The sequence below is a fragment of the Cephus cinctus genome, unplaced genomic scaffold, assembly GCF_000341935.2.
Source record: "Cephus cinctus unplaced genomic scaffold, Ccin1 Ccin1_scaffold0814, whole genome shotgun sequence".
In the NCBI taxonomy this organism is placed as follows: Eukaryota; Metazoa; Arthropoda; class Insecta; order Hymenoptera; family Cephidae; genus Cephus; species Cephus cinctus.
The window spans coordinates 81,866-104,708 of NW_014333409.1; the positions used below are offsets into that span (position 1 = coordinate 81,866).

Sequence of the window (22,843 nt, forward strand, 5' to 3'; positions counted from 1 at the left end):
ACCCTAACTGGTGTATGTCTGAAATCATAATGGCAACGTTTTATTTTTTTTTTATTTAAAAATTTTCGAACAAGACCATCTGTATGTATGTACTATTGCTTTATGGCTCTATCTACGTCAGCATACTTCATGGTCTAGACAATGTTATTTAATCTTACGGCTTTGTCCTCTTAATCTTATCGTTTTAACATACGATCGTCAACGTACATAGTGGGATGGCATTTTCATCAAGAAATTGATTGATTAACCGATAAAAAAGCTTTGCCAGTGCGAAATAAAATTTATATTAATTATCGTCCTTATCAAATTGCATTCCAACAAGATGTATCTTGAAGCAATTACAGAACATATTAAAGCTACATTACACATATAATAATTACGATTACGATCCAATTACGCATGTAAATTGTAGATTCTAATGATTCGCAATCGAAAAAAAAATTTTTGAAATAAGCGAACGATTAATAGGTATACCTAGACTAGAATACTTACGCAAATAAATATATAGATTATTAACACACGTTGTCTTAGCCACGAGATAATACACTATAACATATAGGACTCTATGTACAAGGGATATCAAAAATTATTGATCAACGTAAAAAGAATTAATACTCGTTTACCCAAATAACGTATTTGAGTGATCGTACTTTTGGCCATTTTTAAAAACCCCAAAAAAATCGGTCTTGAAACTTTATCGCGCACACAGCGAAAGCCTATGATAAAGAGTGACTGTTGTTTTGGATCCAAAGGATTTATCGATTAATCCAGTGGCAATGATCGATTTCGTTATTGACCTTATAAATCAGAATCAGCCGACTAATCATGCATCGGTCTATGGACCAAGTTAATTATTTTCTTCTATTTAATTCAGTCAGTGTATATGTATATAAAAATCACCATGAAGATCGATGGGGGCCCAATGCATTTGGGACTCGTATGATCTATGGCTAATCGAACAGACCCCTCTCCTCGAAAATCGGTAATAATCTTTTCAGCGCGCTTCTGTAATTTTCCGTACTGTAAAACTTTCGGCGTGACTTAATGACGTCCGGATTGTTCAAGAAATTGTGATTTAACGTCTTTTCACCGAGAACGATCGGCAAGAGGATGAAAGCAATTAAAATCCCGTAAGATCCGCGCTTTGTCATTTCTTTTGTAAGCTCCTCGAACGTCGGTGGCTTCGTGTTGACTTTGAACTTTCCCATTACGTATACCAGACTCTCGTAATAGACGCGCAGAAGTCTCGTGTAATTTTTACTGCGAACTTCGTCCACGGGACTTGAAAATAGGAAGTGCTGCAGATCGATAACCGGCGAGGAATATCTGGCGTTGGAAAAGTTGACCTGGAAAGAATTTAATTTTTTTTTGTTATAACTGTTATCATATTTTTTTAATTATAGATTGCAAGCATAGAACCGTTATGAGTTTGGTCCTAGTGCGCATTTGGTTATCGTGATCGATTTTCTACGCGTGTCTATATTTTCTACGTATATATGAATTCCTGTTATCAATGTTTGTCATTTTGGCAAGGTCTGCATGTTATCACGATAAGTGGCACAGGTTATAGGATGGATCATTGTAAAATGATAATAGACGCGAAATATTTGGAATTATTTTTGAAAATTATAAAATTTCTTTCGTATCTAGAGACAAATGTTTCTTTTTTTTTTCCTTTATTTTTTCATCTTTCGTTTTTGAGACCTTAACGCTAATTAATCCCATTTTCGGATCAATTCTCTTTACAGACACGATTTTTAATCTGAGGTTATTAACGTCGACTGTCATAATTATTGATTGGACGAATTTTGCGTTTTAAAGCAGCGGCAAAATTTGTCCGCGAATTGTAATACGGTTATAAAATTGTTCTACCGTTGATTATGACAAATTGATAAGCTTTATCAGTGAAGTGGTTCGTAAATTATAAAATCGATACGTTAACGTTATGTCGGGTTGAAGCCGAACGAAGTACGATTCGACCTCGTATAATTCGCGATACGTATTGCTTCTTTAGACAAAGGCGCCTTAGTGACTGATTCTTATCATTGGAGACTGATAACGTGAATTTCTTCTAATTAAGATTAAATTTGTAAGAACACTAAGAAATATTAGAAATTTCGAAGAATCGTAGTAGAAACTCTGCCAGCTATGTATGTTTTATAAATTTTTTTTTTTGCTAATCGGCTTATCAGATATTAAATATATTTATCAGATATTCAACTTACAAACATTAGATCCGAAATTCCTGTACCAGTCATGTCGTACTTGAAGAGAATATTGTTAAACCACAGATCACCGTGGACCAGGACGTTAAAAGATTCTGGATCTCTGGTAACAGCCGCGTTCACACGGGACAATAAATTCTTACGGAGTCCTCGTATCTTCGCAGAATATTTTTCCCCATATCCTGGCCACGTGGCCACTTCGTCCGCCACATCCTTTACGGTAAGCTCAATGAAATCCTTGACCAAACTTTCATTTTGCTTGTTCCAGACATTGGCCTCGTAATGCTTCATGGAGGAAGGATCCTGGGAAAAAAATTAATTTTTGGAAAAAAATTTTTTTTTTTCCAATTTCCACAATTTTTTACCTTCTCATATATAGCGATTGATCCTGCATGAAATGTTGCTAATACTCTCATGACCATCGTGGAATGTTCCAGATCGAGTCCCCGATGTCCTTTGGGACTCGCTATGCAGTAACCTAGATTATGCAAATCCTCCACGACGATCAATGGCCGCGGTTGCAATTCGGAATAAATACAGTGTGACGTAAATTGTTGAATACCACTCTGAGGATATTCCATGCTGACGATTTTGTGTATAGCCGGTATCGTCTTTGATAATAATTCTATCTCTTTTTCGATTAGGTAAATTGTCTGAGGATAAGTAATATTAATTATTTTTAACTGTGTAAAAAATTATTGTACGTCTTTTTCTTTTTTCTTTTTTCTTTTCTTTTTTCAATACCTACATCGAGCGATTTACTGTCTTGATTGTCGTGGTTCATAACCTTGATGATCAATGAACGTACTTCTTGCGGCTTGAAGTCTAAGATATTACGACTTCGTGGACGCCGTTTGAATTCCACGGACACCCGGTATGTCGATACGGCATTTGGATAGCTGGATATACTCCCTATGGTTACTGAGTGCTTTAATACACGAATCGTAGGATCGTTCTCGCCCCGTTGCATGCAGAGCTGAAGAAAATCTTCGTCGAGCCATTCGGGCAATTTGAATCTTCCTGTCTGCCTGTAAAATATTGACATTGACTTTGTTTTCATCGAGCGATTCTCTGGCAATAATACATTTTTTAATTAACATTTCAAATTAATTAGTCCCGATAAAATGCTCTATCTTTTTCAATTGTATCATATTTGTCTTCGTTATACCAATCGCGCGATATTTTTTTCCTCTTTTTTTTTTAATACACTATTTTCCGTCGTACATTCTTTTTATTTTGACGACACTTCACATTTTTTACTAAAAAATCCTTTTTTTTTCCTTTTCAAAAAAAATCCGACCAGATTCTGTATACGACGTTTTTTTCTCGAAATTATCGTATAAAATTTCACGGATTCATAGAAAAATTAGTGATCTTTGATAATCGATTTTTCTTAAATCGTAATCCTTTATATCTAAGCACTCACTTGGTCGCTACATTGGACACTCGCGATTCCACTTGCGTCACCATAAAGGACAAAGTCATGATTGATAAAGCAAAATATTACGAAAAAACTTTACTCTCACCGTCGATGATTTAAACGTAACTGAAGGTGAGTATTAATTGGCACCAAAATGTTCGGCAGCCCTGCCGATAAATATACGTTATCTTGACGATTAGATAAGGGGATCCTACGACCGATTAAAATTGCGGATCATCAGGCTCTATGACCGCATCGGTAGTCAATCAATAATCATGGAAAGACGTTTTAACTGTCAGAAATCGCATGATTTTATACTATTTTTATTCTTTCAGAAGCTTCATTCTCCGAATTTCTCTCAGACACTAAGTTTGGTTTCACGTGACAAATTTTAAGTCGATATTCTTTTTTTTTGCAATTTAAAATAGTATATTGTCCACCGAGAGCGAAAACGGGCGTTTCTGCGCCGCCTATGAAGTTGAGGTTCCCGAGGCGAAGCCGAAGGGTTCTGAACTTCATACAAGGCACAAACGCCCGTTTTCTCTCGCGGTTCACATACTATTTTCTTGAACAGCGGAGCGAACGCGAGTTTTCGCGTAGTGGGTGATTCGTGGGTCGGTGCAAATAAGCAGGTTAGTTTGGTAACTTAGGAAATCACAATGAAACATCTGTGCATCGTACAGCTTACGTGAAAAAAACAATTGCCCCGGTGGTAGCTGGTCGTTGGATTCGTCGGCAAATGTCACCTCACTCCTATTCAATTTTTCAATCTTCCACGTTTCCCCATTCGACAATTGCCCGTTTTCGCTCCGCTGTTGAAGAAAAGTCATTTTTCACTTCGTTTTTCTATCGGTTGTAAAAACATCAGCTGTTATCTATCCCGATAAGGACATCTATGCGGAAAGCCTGACGGAAATTTTGTATTATTATCTCCATGTATTGACGTATTTTTCTTATATTACTCCCAAGCCTTTGTATCGTGGAGCAAATTATGCGCTTCTTATACATATATCCGTGACTAGGAAAATCAATTAATCGGACGATTACATAATTACTTATCGGGATTTCTACCTGATTGCATACCGATATCAGTAACAAATAATATGACCTCATCGGATTATTATATGTATATATGTATAATATAATTTTTAGTTATTTTAAAATTTTATTAAATTATTCATAATTCTTTTTTTTTAACAAAAAACAATCCAGTCTATTATCTTACCACATATTGGCTGTCATATCGATAACGCTTTACCTCAATAATACAGAAACAATACGTAAGCCTATACAAAGTTATTCGCGACAAACTCAAAATCTGATAGTTAAATTTCAAAAATTAACGATTTAACGCATCGATTAAGTATCTATGGTAATACTTTTACACAGATTGCAAGTATATTACTTTTACGTTAGAAAAGATCGGAAAATAACAATACACGTGTAAGTGCAGAAAACGTGACCGCCATCGAGAGGATAGGAAATAACGCACTTCCCTATACACTTGGATTTGTATTAGACGTACAAATTAATTCGCGGCCCCGAAAACATAATAAATGACGGTGGTATCTATTGAAATTTTAATTTTATCCCCGCCGTAGGGTAACTTCAAAGTGCCATCCTTAAGTTTAGAAATGAGGCATAATGGTTGACAATGTTTCGGATATAAAATCTAAAAATAGTAGTGAAAGCGATGTCATTCAAAAAGCAACATTTCAAGCAATGCCTGCTTTTCCTATTCCAGCTGAAGAAAAATGCTGCAGGGACTAAGGAAATTATTTGTTTCGCCGTAAATAAAAATGCTGTGTCTTATAGTACGTGTAAAAAGTGTTACCCAAGGTTTGAGAAGGATGAAAATTTCAATCTTCGAAAAAAACTCACCCTTTTTTCGAAACCTGTTACCTGAGAGATAGCGAAAATATTGTAGAAGGTAATGGGGCTTGTTTTAAAGGTTAGGTAATCATTGGTTTCTTTTTTTTTCTAAACAAACATCAAAATTATACAAAAAAGGTTGATAATTAATTCGTGCACCTAATAGTTGGTAGCCTTGCAATTGAACTAACTGGTTTCGCAATCATTATCCCAGCATGAGAAATTGTGGAGAGAAATAACACGTGACTCATTGCAAAGCATTCTTACTTCGCCATTAGATTGCATATACGTGAATACAACATTCTGCAGTAGCAGCAGAGACGAGTGAAGTGAGTATCTGCAGTGAGTTAGGTCGTTCTAGTTCTTATGACAGCGTCAGAATTGTTTGCTTCGTTCAAATAAAATTTATGCGCACGGTAAGATAGTTGTGGCTAGATGTTGCAGTGTAGTACAGATTCGTCCCACTTTAGTTCTATTAATCTAAATCAAACAGTTCGTGCACGGTGGCGCAATCTTACGTTTATAAATGAAAGCGACAATGCGAAAGCCTCGACAGTTACACGGCGATGTCAAAGTGTACTGGTTAGTTAAGTGAAAATACGGTGCCTTTAAAAGGCAGTGAGATAATATATGTATAATATATCTGACACGTGTAAACGGAGCGAATATTAGTTTGCAGGAGGAAATAAATAGAGGAAAACTAACCATGGAGAACAGCGTGTTTCGCGTGGACGCTGATTTTGTGAAAAACGTATTGATTCAAAATTACGGATCGAGGGACGTCAAGATTATGGATTTACAAGTATCACAAGGGGTTAATAGGGGGGATAATTTTTTAAGTTCAATGTGGAAAATTTCAGCGAGATACGAAATCTGTAGAAACGGAGAGAGAGTGCAGGAACGAGTTGATTGGATGTGTAAATTCGCACCTGAGGACGAGGCTAGCAAAACAGCTGTAAAGGAACAAGGAATATTCACGACCGAAATAAATATGTTGACTAGAGTAATACCAAAGATCGAAGAACTTTTTGGACAAAGATTGGCTGCGCGTGCCATTTTTGCGTCTACTGAGGAATACGAGGTTATTGTTATGGAGGATCTGTCAAAGGAGGGATATATTTTGAAAAATCGTATGATCGGACTTGACCGGGAACATGTTCTTTTGACGTTGGAGAAACTGGCGAAGTTACACGCAGGCAGTGTTTATCTTCATGAGAGCGTAAGTTTTCAACAACAATATAGTGTCGATTTTTATAATTTATTATACAGCCGAATCTCGATATAAATCTGTGCGTTATAATCACCGTCGTATTCGTTCTTCCGTTTTTTAAACTTTAAAAATATTTTTCCGCTCCAAAGCTATTTTGACTTTTGGGATGCATATGTATATAGATGCCTTGAGTGAAACGTGGGTTAAATGTGTATTCGCAAAATTGAAGGCTTACGACGAGTAGTTGTGCTCGATATACCTACAGATGGTAATACGGAAGTTGTAATTCTTAGTTTTTAGGCCTATAGTCCCAAAGGGAGTCTTATAATGGATTGGACTGTATACATTTTTTTCAGGAACCGGAACTGATAGAGTCCTTCAAGATTGGAATATTCAATGAGTTCACGCCAAATGGTTTTTACAAAATGTTTCAACTGAGCCTGCTAAAACTTGCCGATTACTTCGAGACCTTACGGGACGAATGGTGTCCTCGAGTAGCAAAGAAGATCAGGGTAGTCGCTGAAAATTTTGAAGAAAATATTAAAAACGTCTATGCGTACGATCCCGATGAATTTTGTGTGCTCAATCATGGGGACTGCTGGGTGAATAATTTATTATTCAAGGAGACTGATAGCGGGAAAGCTACGGACTTGCGTATGGTAAATATAATTTTATTATTTGTTTTTTTCCACGTTAACGATAATGAGATTGACTCTCATACATGTAGACCCGCTTGGAATCATTTCTATTAACGCTTACAGGGTTCTCAGATTTTTTTGACGAGATCTTGTAAATTTCATGAATGAAAATCATAGACACGATTAATATATACTTATTGTTATATTAATATTTACTTATGTGAAAATATTCAGCTGATTTGGACACGAAGTATTCTCTCCTGGTCCTCTGAAGCTTGACGAATCTTCATTCATTACTTGAACCATTAAGAAAACTTTTTTGTTATCCAATTGATTTTTTCAAAATTTTCAACCGTTCATAACCAATTTTTCAGAATTACACAAAAAGCAGTCTAAAAAATTAATAGCAACACGTCAGGAGTTGTAAGCAAGATTATGAGCTAAATAGCAACAATGTCCGTCCATATGTGCCTGTTAGATTGAACTCACTTCAATGTAATAAGTGAACCGTAGTAATAAAGTAACAAACAGCAGGAATATTATTGATAATCGACTATATCGTGAACGTTTGAGCAACAGCAATTGCTTGCTCTCTGTAAGCAATGTATCGGAATCATTTTCTCAACATGTTGATAAGCAACTATCGCTTACATGTGACATTCTAATTGGATGATACAACTAGGATGATTACAAGTTGTAGGCAAATATAAGGCAAATTACGCAACATTTTTTGTCTTTGTTCTTTTGACGTTTTGTTATCTAGGTAATAAAAATGGCATCGTTAGCGGTTGTTACGAAGGTTTTTGGCACTGCTGTTACGGTTGTAAATATTTATCAAATTATTGTCTCCTCGGTCATAAAATTATTTGATAAGCGACAGCGTTGATTCTAAATAAAAGTAAGGCACGGTAACACCACCGAATTATGGAATGGTCTGTTACGTAATTTTGAAATTAAAAAAAAAATTTTGTTTTTCAGGTCGATTATCAGATGTCAATTTACGGATCGCCGGCCATCGATATAATATATGTACTTTCGACATGTCCAATTATCGAATTACGAGGCGATCACTTTGAAATCTTTACCGAATATTATCTGAAGGAACTTCGGATAAATATGGAGCAATTAGGATGTAAGAAGAAACCGTTGACGATGGAGGAATTAAAAAAGTCGATATTAAAAAGAAGAATTTATTACGTAATGGCGGCACTGATATTGCATCCACGGATGGTCGCGGACAAGAGCGAGGTTGAAGATTTCAGTGAATTTTTGGAAAGTGGCATTTCGAAAATGAACGTAATGAAAAATCCGTCTGTGCCCCAAACATTGCGTAAGATCGTTCCACTCATGGATAAAATGAATATTTTTGATTAGATAATAGAAAATTCGTCTTACCAAATTTTTAGTATAGTAGAAAAATTGTTTTTTTTAAACCAATAAAATTACTGACCAATATTCTAAGACAGGTCCATGGTCCATCTTTCGAAAATAGCAGAAGAAGTAACTTTCGAAAAGGACGCAAGAAAGGTCCGCATTGATTTACAGTAGGGCAGTAAAGCACTAGGTAAATTCTACTCGTTCTTCGCCTTGCTAACCTACATCGTGAACATAGAAATTGTTGTGGCAAGCCTCGGTGGGTGGCAGCCCTGCGCACGAGACACTTCGCCATGGAGTAGTCAAAGAAGATGAAAGGAACTAGCAAGAGATGGAGGAAGTGAAAGAAGAAGCAGTAGCATTCTGTGCCCACAGGAAGAAACGCAAGAGAAAGGTGATCGGTTCCCCACCGCTGCGAATTTCTCCAAATCTTCGTCTCCTCTTAGTCAACCATCACAGTTTTCCCTGACTGAGATATTTATGTACGCGACTGTCGTAAATCATTCCCGTGACCGGGTCGTCGAGGACCTCCTACGGGGACGATCGAAATCAAAATCGGTAGCTTCATACTCGGTCTGGAGGTTTGACGCAGGACTATAATGCCTGTGGAAAGTGGGGTACGAGTATCCGGTTTACTCGGTTATATAGGTTATGGCAGACAGTAGAATTCCAGTAGCTACGCCAATTAGTCACGAGGTGGCCAGAGGTTCATTTTGCCCTTTTAGTTGAAAAAGGTCCATTATGAGAAAAGCGGCATTTTCGTTCATTTCACGTTTCATGAATATGACCAAGTAATTCTTGTAACGTATTTTCTCAACTCAGTGAGTTGAGAAAAGTGATAACAAAAATTCGAGAATTAACCTACGTCACCTTCGGCCGTCCACCCTTCGTCCATGCGTCCGCATGACAAACGGGCGACAGCTGATTATTTTTTCACCGGGAATTGACCAACCAGTATGACCTATGATCTTTGGGGACGTGTCAAATCGAGAAACGTAACCGTAGGTGCTGATCTTTGGGAGCGAATGGCTAAGGAAATGCATGGCCGCTCAGGCTGCTAGGTTGAGGTAGAGAGGGTCGGACTAAGCGTCAGGTAAAAATCGCTATAAAATCGAAAACCCTCCACCAATTAATTGGGAGTACTCACCGGAGTTGGTTCAGCTGATCCCTGAAGGCCGAGAACTGCATCCAGGGTAGACTCAGGTGGGCACTGCTCCATAGCACAGCACTGCACCTCCGAAACGCACGCAAAAAATCTATAGGATTTTCTGGATGTTACGAGAGTAACGCGAGAACCACACAAGCGAGAACTTCCTATACCGTATAGGAAACACAGCTAGAAAAACTATCAACAGACAGCACGGGAGCGCGAGGCAGCTCGAGGCACGTCGACCGGTGTCCCAAGACAGACTGCTTTGACAATAGTCAAATTCGGGAACTAATCGTTCTGATTGATCGAGATCCTTATAGCCAATAACTCCTATCCTTTTCCTCGAGTCGTCCCTGTAAACTAACTCGAGAGCGTTCATTAGCGAATCGATACGTAACAAATCGAAAATCCTCCACGGCCGCTTTCCCAGGGCATAGGGCTACAGCTGGACACCGCATCCTCAACTCGGGTCAGGGGGTTCCTCACCTGCCCTTGAACGTATCAAAACCTTATCTAGGCCTGCTCTACAGCCCTTTGCCACCCTCCAGCGGGATGCTGGTATCTCACCCGGACTTCTGCCGATCCGCGAAGACGTCTCCGTCGGGTACCCTTCTCTGCCGGGCAACTCGGTACGTCGAGACTATCTCTCCATGACAGATTCGAGCACCTCGACCTCAACTAAATAATAAAAAATCTTTCAAAATCATTTGCGTAACTGTACGAATCAACCCGAGAACGTGGCTTCTGATGAGGGTGGCAACTCTAAGGAAACCAAAAAGCGAGAACGTTGTCTGAATCGATAGCAGGAGTTGCCTTGCGACCGTGAGTCGAAAAATCCCGTGACTGTCTTAAGACACGTGTTTGCATTTTTTTATCAGAAAAATATTTTTTATTAATAAACATAATTTTTAGGGGATACAATTTTCAGGAGTTATAGTATAACAGATTTTGGGACTGAAGCAAAATTCTGGAGATGCTTTCGGGAGAGACTGTGTCGAATCTCATGTGAATACAAGACTAATCCTCGATTTGTCAGTTTCGTCGGTTTAATACAATTTACTTGGGAAATTCGTCAACGTCTCACGTATGAATGACACTTTTTTTTCCCCCTTAAGACGTCGGCATCTCGAAGCGTCCCGACGCGGTCGATTGATAAATTCGGAATGTCAGTGGAATTCTCAACAGGGGAATTTTTTTTTAAAGGGGGTGTCAAAAATAAATACTAGTATTTTTTTCTGTCACCCCCTTCCTCCCCCTATTCCCTTAAGAAGGATTTTGCTTCTGTAGAGAAAAAAGGAAGTCCATGGTCAACGAGCGTCATTGTTGTATCCATAGGGATATACAACATGAAATTAATCATGTCAAAAGATTCTACTTCTTTTGATTCAAAAGTATACCGAAAGCTATTATGGGGGTGTACAGAATAAAAAAAGTTTTTTTAATGCTTTACTGTACGCCTGTTTAGTGTTTGCGGTCTCGTATTGCGGCAAGTGCCACATTCAAAATGGATGCTTATTCTTATTAAGGGGTATATAATGCCGAAGTCTTTGATAATTGAAAGAACGTTGCATGGGCTATATTTATATACTATAGCATAGATACGGGCGTATTTACATGAGACGTCCCGCAATTTCGGCGCTACAACCGTAAACGTATCATTGGGCAACAATATACCCGTGGGACAAAATTATCGGCGTCAATGGCTGCGACACTGGCATTGTCCCTGACATTATTCCAACACGGCGAAGTAAATTATTGCTAAATATCGAGAGACCCAGCTAGAAGCGAAGCGGATGTCAAGATGCGGGCTGGGGATCAGGATTCGTGGGATTCTGTGGCATCGTTGGTCGAAAAAGAAGAAAAAAAAAAAAGTAAAATTTCCAAAGGTTCAGTCGATACTTCATCGTTCTCATTGGTAAAAAAAAATTTTTGATTTTTTCCAAAATTTTGAATATCGTTTAGAAAAAAATCTTTTTCTCATATTCTTAAGACTTTATCGAATTATTTGTTGTATCATGGAAAAGTCATGTCGAACCCAGAAATTTAATATTTTTGAAAATTTATGAGTATCTTTACGACCTTTCCCTATATTTTCCAAAATGGTTAAATTTCTTGCGCGTAACGACAAGAGGGTGTGTACTGACTTTAACGTCCTACGATGTTTTGAGAATCTGTGGCTGCTCTTGCATTCAGTTTTCGCCAAGCCAACAAAATTCTTTCTTGACCAACAGTAAATCATAAATGCGGATTTATGGGTCAATTTTCGTAGGTCAGGTCCCGGTGAAAACCGCGCTTTCACCTCTAGTCACTTTTCTTCCTTTCACGAAGTCGGTGTAAGCACAGTAAAAGTGCATCCCAGTGACTTTCTACGAGGTGTGTAAGATCCTTGGAGTACAGCCATAAGACATAGCGGATATACGGTAAAAATAAGTTTCGAAAAAAAAAAGATAAGAAAAATTTTAACCTGATACGGAGAATCCTTATGCGTGTAAATAAGTTAATGAAAAAAAAAATTATCAGACTAAGCCTTTTACCGAAAATAAAATAGTTTCCCAAATACTTGCGGTTTAAAGCACCACAGTATTTCCACAGTATCCTTTGATTCTCAAGCAGCGGCTCACCCAAGAGCCATCTTCATTCGGCACCCAAATAAAATCTCAGAAGTAGGTACACCGGACCTCAATTCCCCTAGAACAGTCATAACCTCAACTTCTAAAACTCTAGCAGAATAGTATTTCGGTATTGAACCCCGTAATAAAATTGCACAACGTGTTTACGCCATTTTGTGGCCATACCTTAAAGCAGTGAGTGGTCAGGTCCAACCTTAACCCAACCATATAAACCATAGACACGTATAAAGCCACGAGAGTGCAAAACATTTGCGAAGTCATAAATATTTCAAAATTTTCAAATTTACAGCTGTCAAAAAGACATCAACCACTGCTGCAGCAGATATTTAACATAAAACTGGAGTAAAACCAATCAAGAACCAACCACGCGAAATTGTCAAAAACAAAAAAAAAACAAAAAAAAATAATTAAAATATTCTTCCTCTTTCTCAAAAATCCAATTCTTATTCACCGAAACCCTTTGAAGGTCTGAAATTAGAAAAAATACCTATATCACTACCTACGTCGTATCTTCAAAATTTAATTTAGATTTCAGAGATCGATTCACGAGAGCGTGTGAATAGCGAATACAAATCGTACGTGATTTCTGTATGAATGGCAAAAGCCAAAAGCGATTACGATCGATTGTACAGGGTGTATACGGGGTGTAATAAACGAAAGAGAGCAGAGGGAGTCACGTCGAGAGCCACGTGCTAGTCGTGTGACCGCTATCAATGTATCTTGCTGTATTGATGTGCCAGAGTATCATGTATACCTATATAGAATATATATATGAAACTATAAATACATAGTATCACAAGGAGCCACGCGACTACCACTTCATAAACGTATATTATCCATTTGTTAGATAACTGCTAGCAGATCACCGATCCGTGTTAAATCCGTACCAATTTGATTATCCTTATTAAAATTTTGGTCCATACTGGGAACAGTATGGTCCATAGGGAAAGATATAGAGAAAATTAGTGTACGATAAATAAGAATTAATAAAACGGATAAATCTGATATTTCAAATCATGTGAAAATTCGAAAAAAAATTAAACATGTAGGCATAAGACAGGAAATTCCAAAAAAATAAACACGACGAATTGCTAACCTCCTTCTTTTTGGAAGCCGGTTAAAACGGTAAGGGAATCAATCGGGTGCTTTTTTAAATATTAGTATGCCTGTCTTTCTCTTACGCACTTAAACGCCGATACTTCCGTCTCTCTCGCACTCGCAACGAGTATAGGAAATCGAAGAAATCTTAAAAATTTCTGGTTGAATGATGTTTCGAAAATCACTATTTGTGGGTGTCTGTTTATGTGTTAATGTATATCTATATTTCTTGTACTATATAAGAAGATCATTAGGGTGGAAACTTTATGCCCAATTTACTTGACGACCGTATTCAGAGAATAAAGTGTAAAGGTGTGCCTTTTTCCCGACGCCAATCTTCACAGTCGAAGGTCCGGCAGGTCCTGTTTGTTTGACAGGAGAACATTATTTGCAGAACACAAGGAGTTTCTCCTTTCGCCGGGAGATTCTCTGTGTATTTGTCTACGTAAGGAGTGCGATAGAGGGTGGTTTATACTGTATAGGGTGGCGAAGGTAGACCGCGTATAACGACGTCCTGATGCCAGTTTCTTGTTTCATGTCCGAGAAAAGCCAAGTAACGACCAGAAGAAGGACCGAGTCTTGAAACCAGCTGTTTTCTTGGGCTTTCGTGGAAATCGCAAGAAAACGTACCCTCGTGAACAAATCCGCTTGGACCGAACCTTAATATAAACATTTTTATAAAATACCACCCTGTACAACGTTACGCATGTAAAAAGATCATAGTAAATTCAATAAAAAAATTACCAATGATTCGTCTTTCCCGATTGGCAATTTTATCGACCCTACAATATATATATATATATATATACCAAGGCTCGCAATAATAGTAATAATAATGAGGGTGCAAAGTAGTTCAATCGGATGAAACAATCGCTCTCCTTTCGGAAGCCGCAAAGAGACAAATCACCCTGGGGGCCTATGATGGTGACTCTATTTACTCGTGTCCTACAACACGCGCTCTCAAAAGCACCCCTTTGCTACCCCCTCGTAAGGGTAACAGGGTGAGAATTGTATGCGGTAGACAAAACGCGTAACATCCGGACTGGTCAGTTTCCCAAGGCTCCCACTTGGTGACGTGTAACCCTCATGGACCCTAGGGGGTTGGAACCCTCCAATGATATCCGAGGATGAATTTTCGAGCTGGAGACAGTCTGACACCTGATATGGGTCATGCGGTTCCTTTTTTTTTTGAGGAAACTAAAATTTTGATATATCTGAAAAAAATTGAAAAAATACTGAGTTAGGATTTTTTTAAATATTTTGACTTTATATGTCCGGATAATTTTATGGGATATCATACCGGTACAGGTTACATCATCAGATCGATTTTGTAACCTCGATGAGGATTTGGTATCGAATACGTGTTGTTTTCCTGCAGACGAGGAAACCAGGACGTGCACCGCGATTGCAGTAACAGCATAGTTCTGTGACACAGGACGCGCGTAACGGTAATGTAACCAATCACGAGCTACAAGGCACCGACAGAGTTCGCTGGGGGTTGCACGGGGTTGGTCGGCTTCGATAACGAGGAGTTTAATGACAGCGTCGACGCCGACGCTGGACACGTGGACCTATCCAGGGGAAAACTTTGTTTTGATGCTTTGTGTCCATCCCCTTCTTGGATAGTCTCAGTTGAACCCCTTTTCACTGTAAAAATAATTAATAGTTACAATAACAGCTGTCAATTAATCTATAGAGATATATGTATAACTATTTACCTTGCAATCGTTGTTTGACCTATTTTCCATTTATTTAGATTTTCTTCCTCTTAGCAGGGCACTTGGAAGTGGAGTACTTGAAGATGATGTTGCAGTTGCAGTTGCACGTGCAAACAAACGGGGGGGTCTTGTATTCGTTACCGCTTTAGTATATACGTATAGTAGGCGTCGTTACGCACGTGACTGAAACAGAAAGAAAGAAAGAAAGAAAAAAGGGCGCCACGCGACCCGACGCCGTTTTTCGGCGTTGCAAACACACGCGCGACACGAGCGCCACTCTGGAGGATACGGCCCAATGATGCGTACTAGTAAGTCGTTAGTGTTCTGGCACCTTGTTATTTTTACATTAAAATCACTCCTCTATTGGGACCCCTGACTGTTTTTACTTTTTTTTTGCTCCGGTCTCACAGTCGCTCGAGCTTTGGGCAATAATGTTAATTGTTTGCGAGTGGATTTGCAATGCGACGGCAAAGAGATTTTGACGCTTGGAAGATTGAAAAATTTTGACAAAATTTTGATTGAAATTTTTTTTGACCCAAAAATTTAACGAACTTTGACGAAGAAAGTGATGTTTTGTGGGAAATTACTTTTCTTTGGAAAATTTTAATTTTTATTCGTCGTGGGAAATAATATTAATGAAAATCTCATTTATTTTCGTTTTCATGTATTTCTTAAGTGCGTTTGTGTTTGTTCACTTTTTTTTTGGTCTATTCTTTTTCAACGCTTCGATTCCTTTTACGAGCGCACGAGCGCACGCCGAACGAATTCCAAGGCGGGTCGATGGGAATTTTAAAGGGTATTTCTAGCAACATTCTCGTGTAAAGGAGCATGAAACGAGCTTTTTAACCGGCGAGGATTAAGAAGTCCTCGCGGTGGAGAACAATCGAATCACTGTGGTCAGGTCAGGAGTGTATCGTTACGTTTTTCGGGAAGGTCCTGGAGCACCTCCCGAAAAAATTGGAGCTAAATTTTTTTATTCGAAAGCAGAATCCACATTTTTAATAGACGCTTGAGGAATATATTTTTAAATAAATAATTTTACTGAACGATTAAAAAAACACCAGTTACCAATACGGTAACAATCCCACCTAATTGTATTATGTTCAATAAAATCTGTACTATTTTACAATTATTACATAATATGCAGAAACATCCACATCTTATAATAAGGTAGTAAAAAAGTACAGCCCTGAACTAATACTGGGTCCGCCACAATGTATTAATCCCGCGACATTTACGACTTGTTTTCTATGAGATTCTGGGCCTTTTATGGGCCTTTTAGGCGATTCTCCGATTCCTGTAAATCAGTGCAACGCCGATCGTGCCGCACTAGTTATGCTCAGCAGGAAATTGATCGTAAAACTTGATCCTATACTGTCAAAAAGCCATGGCATGACCGAGTAAAAAAGAAGTTAGGACCATAAACTCATTGATTATTTTGTGACCAAAAAAAAACCTGATCCCATTAAAATTTGCAGTTTAAAAAAAACTCCGTTACAATCATTGCAACGCGTAGCGGCATTTATATAATGTTAAATTACCAAATAAATGTATTACGTGCAAATTAAAATGTCAAACGTGTCTCTATCTTTGAATTCGATTGAAAAGCGTCGAAAAGTACCATTTCGAAGAAAACGCATCAAGGGCTCGTTAGTGGCAGGGAAGAGCCGACCTTAGCAGGACTTGGCAGGTGACCGTAGGTCGGCGTTGGAGTCGATTGTTGCGCATTGAGAAAAGGGCACGTTGCGCCATAATGGGGCGTGCGCGCGGTGCCATTTTCGCCATTCACATGAGAATAACGCGCGCGCAGCACTTCCACGCAGCCATTCTTAAATCCTCGCATTCCCATAGCCTTTGAAAGAAGCTGTAGCTCACAGTGCGGTGCGACAAAAAAAAAGGTGAACAAGAAGAAGAAACTCGCCAGGAAGTCGTTAACGCTCCCCCCACGCAGAGAGCTCGTGGATCCGGTTAAGGGATGCCAGGTGAACGATTTTTCACCATAGAAGAGACTAGCCTGCAAAAAAAAAAATTAAAACGAAAATCATTTTGAATTAGGTACAGCGGGGTAGTTATGGAAATTTGGTATAAGTCCCATGTTCAATAGAAGTGTAAGAGTAAAAAAATCATCCCCTCGATGACAATTGGGGTTACTTGGCAATTATAATGATTTTCCAAAGTATCGCGAATTGGATTGATTTTTTTTTCCTTTCCCCAATAGAAATTGGATTTTTAGATGTGAAAATACAAGTCTGCGGGAGTTAGCTATTTAGACGAGGGTTCACGCGGTGAGACATCTGTTGGACAACTTAACAAGCCCCAACCCTTGAACTCCCTATGGCATCCCTTACTGAACTCAACCTTTCTGAATACACCCTCATCCCTATGAAACACATAGCCGTAGCCTACTCCTATGGTCTGTGTACATATCCACCAACCCCATAGCGCAGTGCAGACAGTGTCGGATAGCTTAACAACCCCCGACGACATGGGGTGAGTTCCGCAGAATAATGTAACACCCTGTACTATACATAGAGCGAACCATCCCTGAGACACCCCATGGATACCTTGGTCTCACCTACAACCCCTCCACCCCCTCGCAATACAATTATCACTCTTTCTCTCTTCACGCACTCTTACACAAGCTTTCATATTCTCTTCTCCCTGGTTTTATCCTTCTCGCACACTCTCCTTACTCCATACTCCATTTAGCGCCTGTTAGGCACGACAGCGTGGCGCAGCTGATCCCCTTAACGAGGTGACACTTTTGTGTTCAGACATAAACACCTAAGCGACAGCGCCAATTTCTTGGAAATCCTGAAAAGAAGTGTCAAATAAAATTTTGAAAATTAGAAAAAAAAAATTTATAAATTCATACCATTTTATAGCGACGAATTTTTCACAGACCAGACAACCCTGTAGATTCTAGGCGCCGTGGTTGGAACAAAGTGTCACCGGTCGTACAGTGTTGTAATTAGTTAACAAGTGAGGGCCTGGATATTTCAACAGTTTTTTCTCCTTGTTGTCACCGCAACAAGGGGAAGCGCATGTCTAAGGAGTAATTTCCGATGGTGCGTTTTAAGTCCAGACGCACATCAGCCGGCTAATTTGACGCGTGGCAGAGACGCCGGCATGGCAAGGATACGTCAATTAGTTATTATCAAAGAGAAAGCGACGTGTGAGTTCGACGTCGGGACGCCACGAAGTAAGTAAAGAGACGTCTACGTGTGGCGAAACACCTTGTACAAACTAATTATCAGTGGCGACCAAAGTTTTTACTAGGTTTCATAAAAATAGCGTGTTTATTCGGTGAACGGGCGTCCCGACGCTCTGCTTGTCTCGCCGTTTTCTCAGTTTAAAAATACATAAATTAATAACCGTCCGCCCACGGAATTAGCTGCGTAAACACGATTTATAATGGAGACTCCTTGAGTATTCCTCAGTTAAAAAAAAAAAGGTTAAAAACCAAAAATGTATTTTTCATGTAAATGTACATACATACATATTTACATGAAAAATACATATATATATATATATATATACGTATACAAAGATTAATTCATCACTTCCATATACGATAAAAAAAATGTAATTCAACGACGCTTGCCGACGCCTTCTCGCTCATCCACCAAACGACGCCCGCCGTCGCCGCCGTGATAAAGTAGGTACGAAGAGAGCGAGTCCGGCATGTGTGCAGACAGTGTGCAGGCTCTGTGGTCCATTGGTGATCCTCCTTGATGCATGGTCGGGGCCTTAGGGCCTATTTGTAAATACAACGCCACGTCCTCGCAGGTGGCTTCTGTCGCTAGAGGATTTCAGGGATTTTCCGGATTTGCCGTCAGCTCAGTGTGATATGTTAAACACGTGTAACATACTTCACACACGTCCATTTCATAAAATTACGTATTAGTTCCGGCGAGAGTTCTTCGAATCGCAGTAATTCCAAAAACGACTAGGATACCTAAAAAAAAAATTTTTGTCATTACAATTTTAAAATTTTAATTTCGCAAAAAGCAATCTCACCTAACGTAATATTCACAGTCGTTAAAAAAAATGTACAAACTCCAATTAAGGATCGCGTTGTGAACCAAGCTTGAGGATTAACAAAGCGCGAGCGTAACTGACGTATCTAACCATCCGTTATATATATCTATATATCAATAAGCATGAATATATCGTGCTGGTACAAGACGTATGTGAGGTTAACGTTTCACTTGGCTCTGTTTAACGTGATCCCCTTCCACGTAATGTTACTATAACGGCACGATAAGGGCGATCGAGAATACTGATAAGAAAGATCAAAAGAAACTGTACGCACGACGTGGACTGGTTGAGCGCAGTAGCTGTTTGGATTAGTCTTAAGAAAAATACACAACCCGTGACTGCGAACGAACCCGAAAGCAAAGCTAATTATAATTGTGTTCCATGACTGTCATGGGATACTGATAAATGACATATGTGATGTATTACGTGACGACGCGAAATTTCTTGGTCACCGTGTATATATGTATCTACAGAGGATACCAAATGAATACCTATATATGTAATACAACATATGTAATCGATTGAGAAGATATGCATACATTTTTTTTGGTTGCTTCAAATTTTTTATAAGGATGTCAAAAAGGGTACCGGATACCGTAAAAGATTTACCGAAAAAAATGATGACGTACGACCTACAGTTTCCATGTGAGATACGTCGTACCAGCTTTCTTTACGCTCCCGTCGCTCCGCCCTGCTCGTTTGTGAATTAGTGGAATTGTGGTAATAGTCAACGACGAAGTCAATGGGGAACGTTTTGTCGTATCAAATGTCGTATAGTCGTCTAGGATCTTCGCACGTGAAGAGGAGTGATGGATCGCTGGGTGATCCTTCAGTGAAGGTAGGCTGGAAAGAAAAGATCATTGTAAACTCGATTTGCATGCTCGGTTCGTTTTGAATGTCTTCTGATTGCTTTTGAATTGCCCGGTACAGTTCTATCGAAAAAGTCTCCCACGATTGTATGTACTGTGTGTTTCTATTCTTGGACCGACGACTGATTTAATATTTCAACGTAATCTGTATGTATTATAGAAATGCAGGGTGACGTACCGTGCAAGAAATTCGAGTAATCGTGTAAAATTCAAAAAGTTCCGGTTTGGCTCTGTCGTTAGTTCGTGATAATGGCAATGGTATCCGTTGAAGAAAAAAAAATGCTGCTACGGTAACTAACCCTGAGTTTGAGTCCTGCTGGGTTTAAACTAGGAAGCCATTTTGGGCCAGGTCGTAAAGACATCAAGAGAGCGGTCACGCTTGGCAACGGGTAAATGCGTAATTTCGGGGTACATGAACGTCTCCACGGGAAGAGGTCCTTCGCACTCCAGTTACCAGAACGCCTGCTGAGTATCCCAGGGGTTGGCGTACGCGGGTCCTAGACAATAATGCTTGAACTATGAGTTTGACTGGTAATAGACGCGTGTCCGAAGGAAGGCGCGGTACGTCCGGCGCAGTCCTATGGATTCCAAGTCGTTCGGGGAATCCAATGGGGCCGTTTGTATTTGGAAGCCGGTCGACGGAATCGTCGGCATTTTGCGTCGGCTCCATAGAGCTACTTCAGTGGATCGTCTCTCGCGCTTTAATTAATCAACGCCTGGGCATCAAAGACCCGAAACGCTGCTGAAGTTTGTTTATCGTCGGCGAGACCCTGGCCTGTTGTTACCAGGCCACCAGCGCCGCTTAGCGGTGCTTCCTGGAATCTCCTTGCGGCCTAATCAGCCTATCAACTGATGCGCTGCAGCCCTGCTTGCTTAGCTCGGTCAGGTTCGACATTCTTCGGGTTTCGTCGGCCGTCTTCGCTTTGCATCACTCTCTGCCATCTATCGACGCGATTCTATTGGTTGCTGCAGTTGGAGACTCAATTCTTATTGGCGGAGATGGCTCATAGGAAGCTTGTCGAAGCTGCACACGTTTCTTGTCGACTGTACACTCCGCCAACCTTATCTCCTCCGGTTCTCTGCGTTAAATAAACACCGAGTGGACAGCTAGTTAGTTTACACTTTGTTTTAGAGTTGTTAGCTAAACAGCTGAGCTTGCTTTGAGCCGCCGCCAGGGGCACGAACGTAAACTGGAAGCCACGAAGATTTCAATCCTTTAAAACTTTGACGGTCCTTGCCTTCGTTCACGTAGAGGCAATCGAAAGTGGTAATTTAACTTTTGATGTCTGTTAAAAAATACAGATTTTTCTTACAATTAGTCGAATCAAGTTTCTTATATGGCTTCTACTCCTTGGCAACACCTACCGGCTGTAATTTCGGTACGTTTGGCAGGTCCCAGGTGTCGAATGTCCCTTCACTGATCCTTACGGATCCTCTTGAATTCTCAGTAATTTAAAGTATCCCCACTAAGCACGCACTCCCCTATAATAAACCGTCACGCGTGTTTATTGATGCTCGGCTGGCTAAGTTATGGCCGGTAAAACACTCGTCGCCACTCGCTACTTGTCTGGAAAAGTTTTTCTATTACGATAGCAAAAAAATTATGTCACACTTACACAGTATTATTCGAGGGACATTTGCGAGATGACTCGGATATTTTTTTTAGTGTCAAGCTCACCAATGATTTTCGCGAGTCACGCGACCAAAAGAATAATAAACCGACGAGTAAATCGTCATGTAAGAACAGCGACGATGACAAACGAAAGAAACGATTTCCTTGGCATTGGTTACCCACAAAATAGGGGTCACGCCTCTCCGCACGTCTTTTTCCTTTTATCTTCTTCGTTCATTCACACTCAATCCCCACTGTATCCCTCTCTCTTTTTTTACCCTCTTCCTAAAAGCGGATGAACACAGTAGGTACACAAGCGGTCTTTTGGATATTCAAAGATTCGCAAAAGAAGTCTTCATTGTCGTGCCTCATCGACTCCTTGGAAGAATGGCCGGACCTAACCTCAAAAGTTCTTTATCCAATCATCTCGCCATTCACGCCTCTTTTGGTACTCACCTACACGGGCCATCGGAATTAGATCCATCACTCAGTTCCAAGGGTCCTCTCCCTTCTATCCATCCAAGGTAAGTAAATGTTGATGAAACTGTACCACGCCACTCCGCACAGCCCCTGCTGCAAACTCTAATTTCCAGATGGTCCACCAGGTGCCACCGCGATTATATGCCGGAACCGGAGATCCCGCATACTACAAGTACCATATATTCATGAACTCGCCGTAAAAATAATTTCACAGTAATTTTATTAAGGGTATATCAGAATTTATATATTTCTTATTATGTAACGTCGTCCTGCGAATAACCACTGGGCGACAGCTGCGAAACTTTGTTACTCCACCCCACCGCCATCTAGTTTGTCCGGATTCAGTTTGCTCTAAGAATTCTTAACAACAAGGAACCGTTGTCTTCCTTGCGACAAGAAGCAGAACTCTATCTTTCCACGTACTATCTGCCTGTACGTGTGGACTAGTATCGTGTTACACGACCGTCTAGACTCCGAACATTACAAAAACACACTGGCAGGTTAGG

At 39.8% G+C, this 22,843-nt stretch overlaps 2 protein-coding genes and 1 long non-coding RNA gene across 9 annotated transcripts; 1 reads left to right on the forward strand and 2 right to left on the reverse strand.

The window, feature by feature from the left end:
* Positions 1-260: 260 nt before the first annotated feature.
* LOC107270730 lies at positions 261-3,786 on the reverse strand. Its single transcript, XM_015746006.2, has 5 exons — positions 3,652-3,786; positions 2,974-3,253; positions 2,591-2,878; positions 2,226-2,528; positions 261-1,346 (listed from the first exon to the last, which is right to left on the reverse strand). The coding sequence occupies exons 1-5, from the start codon at positions 3,708-3,710 to the stop codon at positions 951-953; spliced, it is 1,326 nt and encodes a 441-aa protein (XP_015601492.1). The 5' UTR covers positions 3,711-3,786; the 3' UTR covers positions 261-950.
* A 1,939-nt stretch (positions 3,787-5,725) lies between these two features.
* Positions 5,726-8,826, forward strand: LOC107270775. 2 transcript variants are annotated; one of them, XM_015746100.2, is made up of 4 exons: positions 5,726-5,846; positions 6,190-6,736; positions 7,084-7,386; positions 8,344-8,826. In XM_015746100.2, the coding sequence occupies exons 2-4, from the start codon at positions 6,224-6,226 to the stop codon at positions 8,737-8,739; spliced, it is 1,212 nt and encodes a 403-aa protein (XP_015601586.1). In that variant the 5' UTR covers positions 5,726-5,846; positions 6,190-6,223; the 3' UTR covers positions 8,740-8,826. The 2 variants fall into 2 exon arrangements, with proteins under 2 accessions (XP_015601586.1, XP_015601585.1); XM_015746099.2 differs by lacking the exon at positions 5,726-5,846 and adding an exon at positions 5,956-6,099.
* A 129-nt stretch (positions 8,827-8,955) lies between these two features.
* On the reverse strand, positions 8,956-22,450 carry LOC107270731. Of its 6 annotated transcripts, XR_001538413.2 has the most exons (10): positions 22,314-22,450; positions 21,611-21,812; positions 20,545-21,531; positions 19,986-20,219; positions 18,211-19,293; positions 17,973-18,149; positions 16,957-17,349; positions 15,336-15,518; positions 14,918-15,264; positions 8,956-14,831 (listed from the first exon to the last, which is right to left on the reverse strand). It is a non-coding gene; the product is annotated as an uncharacterized LOC107270731 (long non-coding RNA). The 6 variants fall into 6 exon arrangements; XR_003060643.1 differs by having other exon boundaries at positions 16,957-18,149; positions 20,013-20,219; XR_003060642.1 differs by having other exon boundaries at positions 16,957-18,149; positions 20,006-20,219.
* Positions 22,451-22,843: the final 393 nt, after the last annotated feature.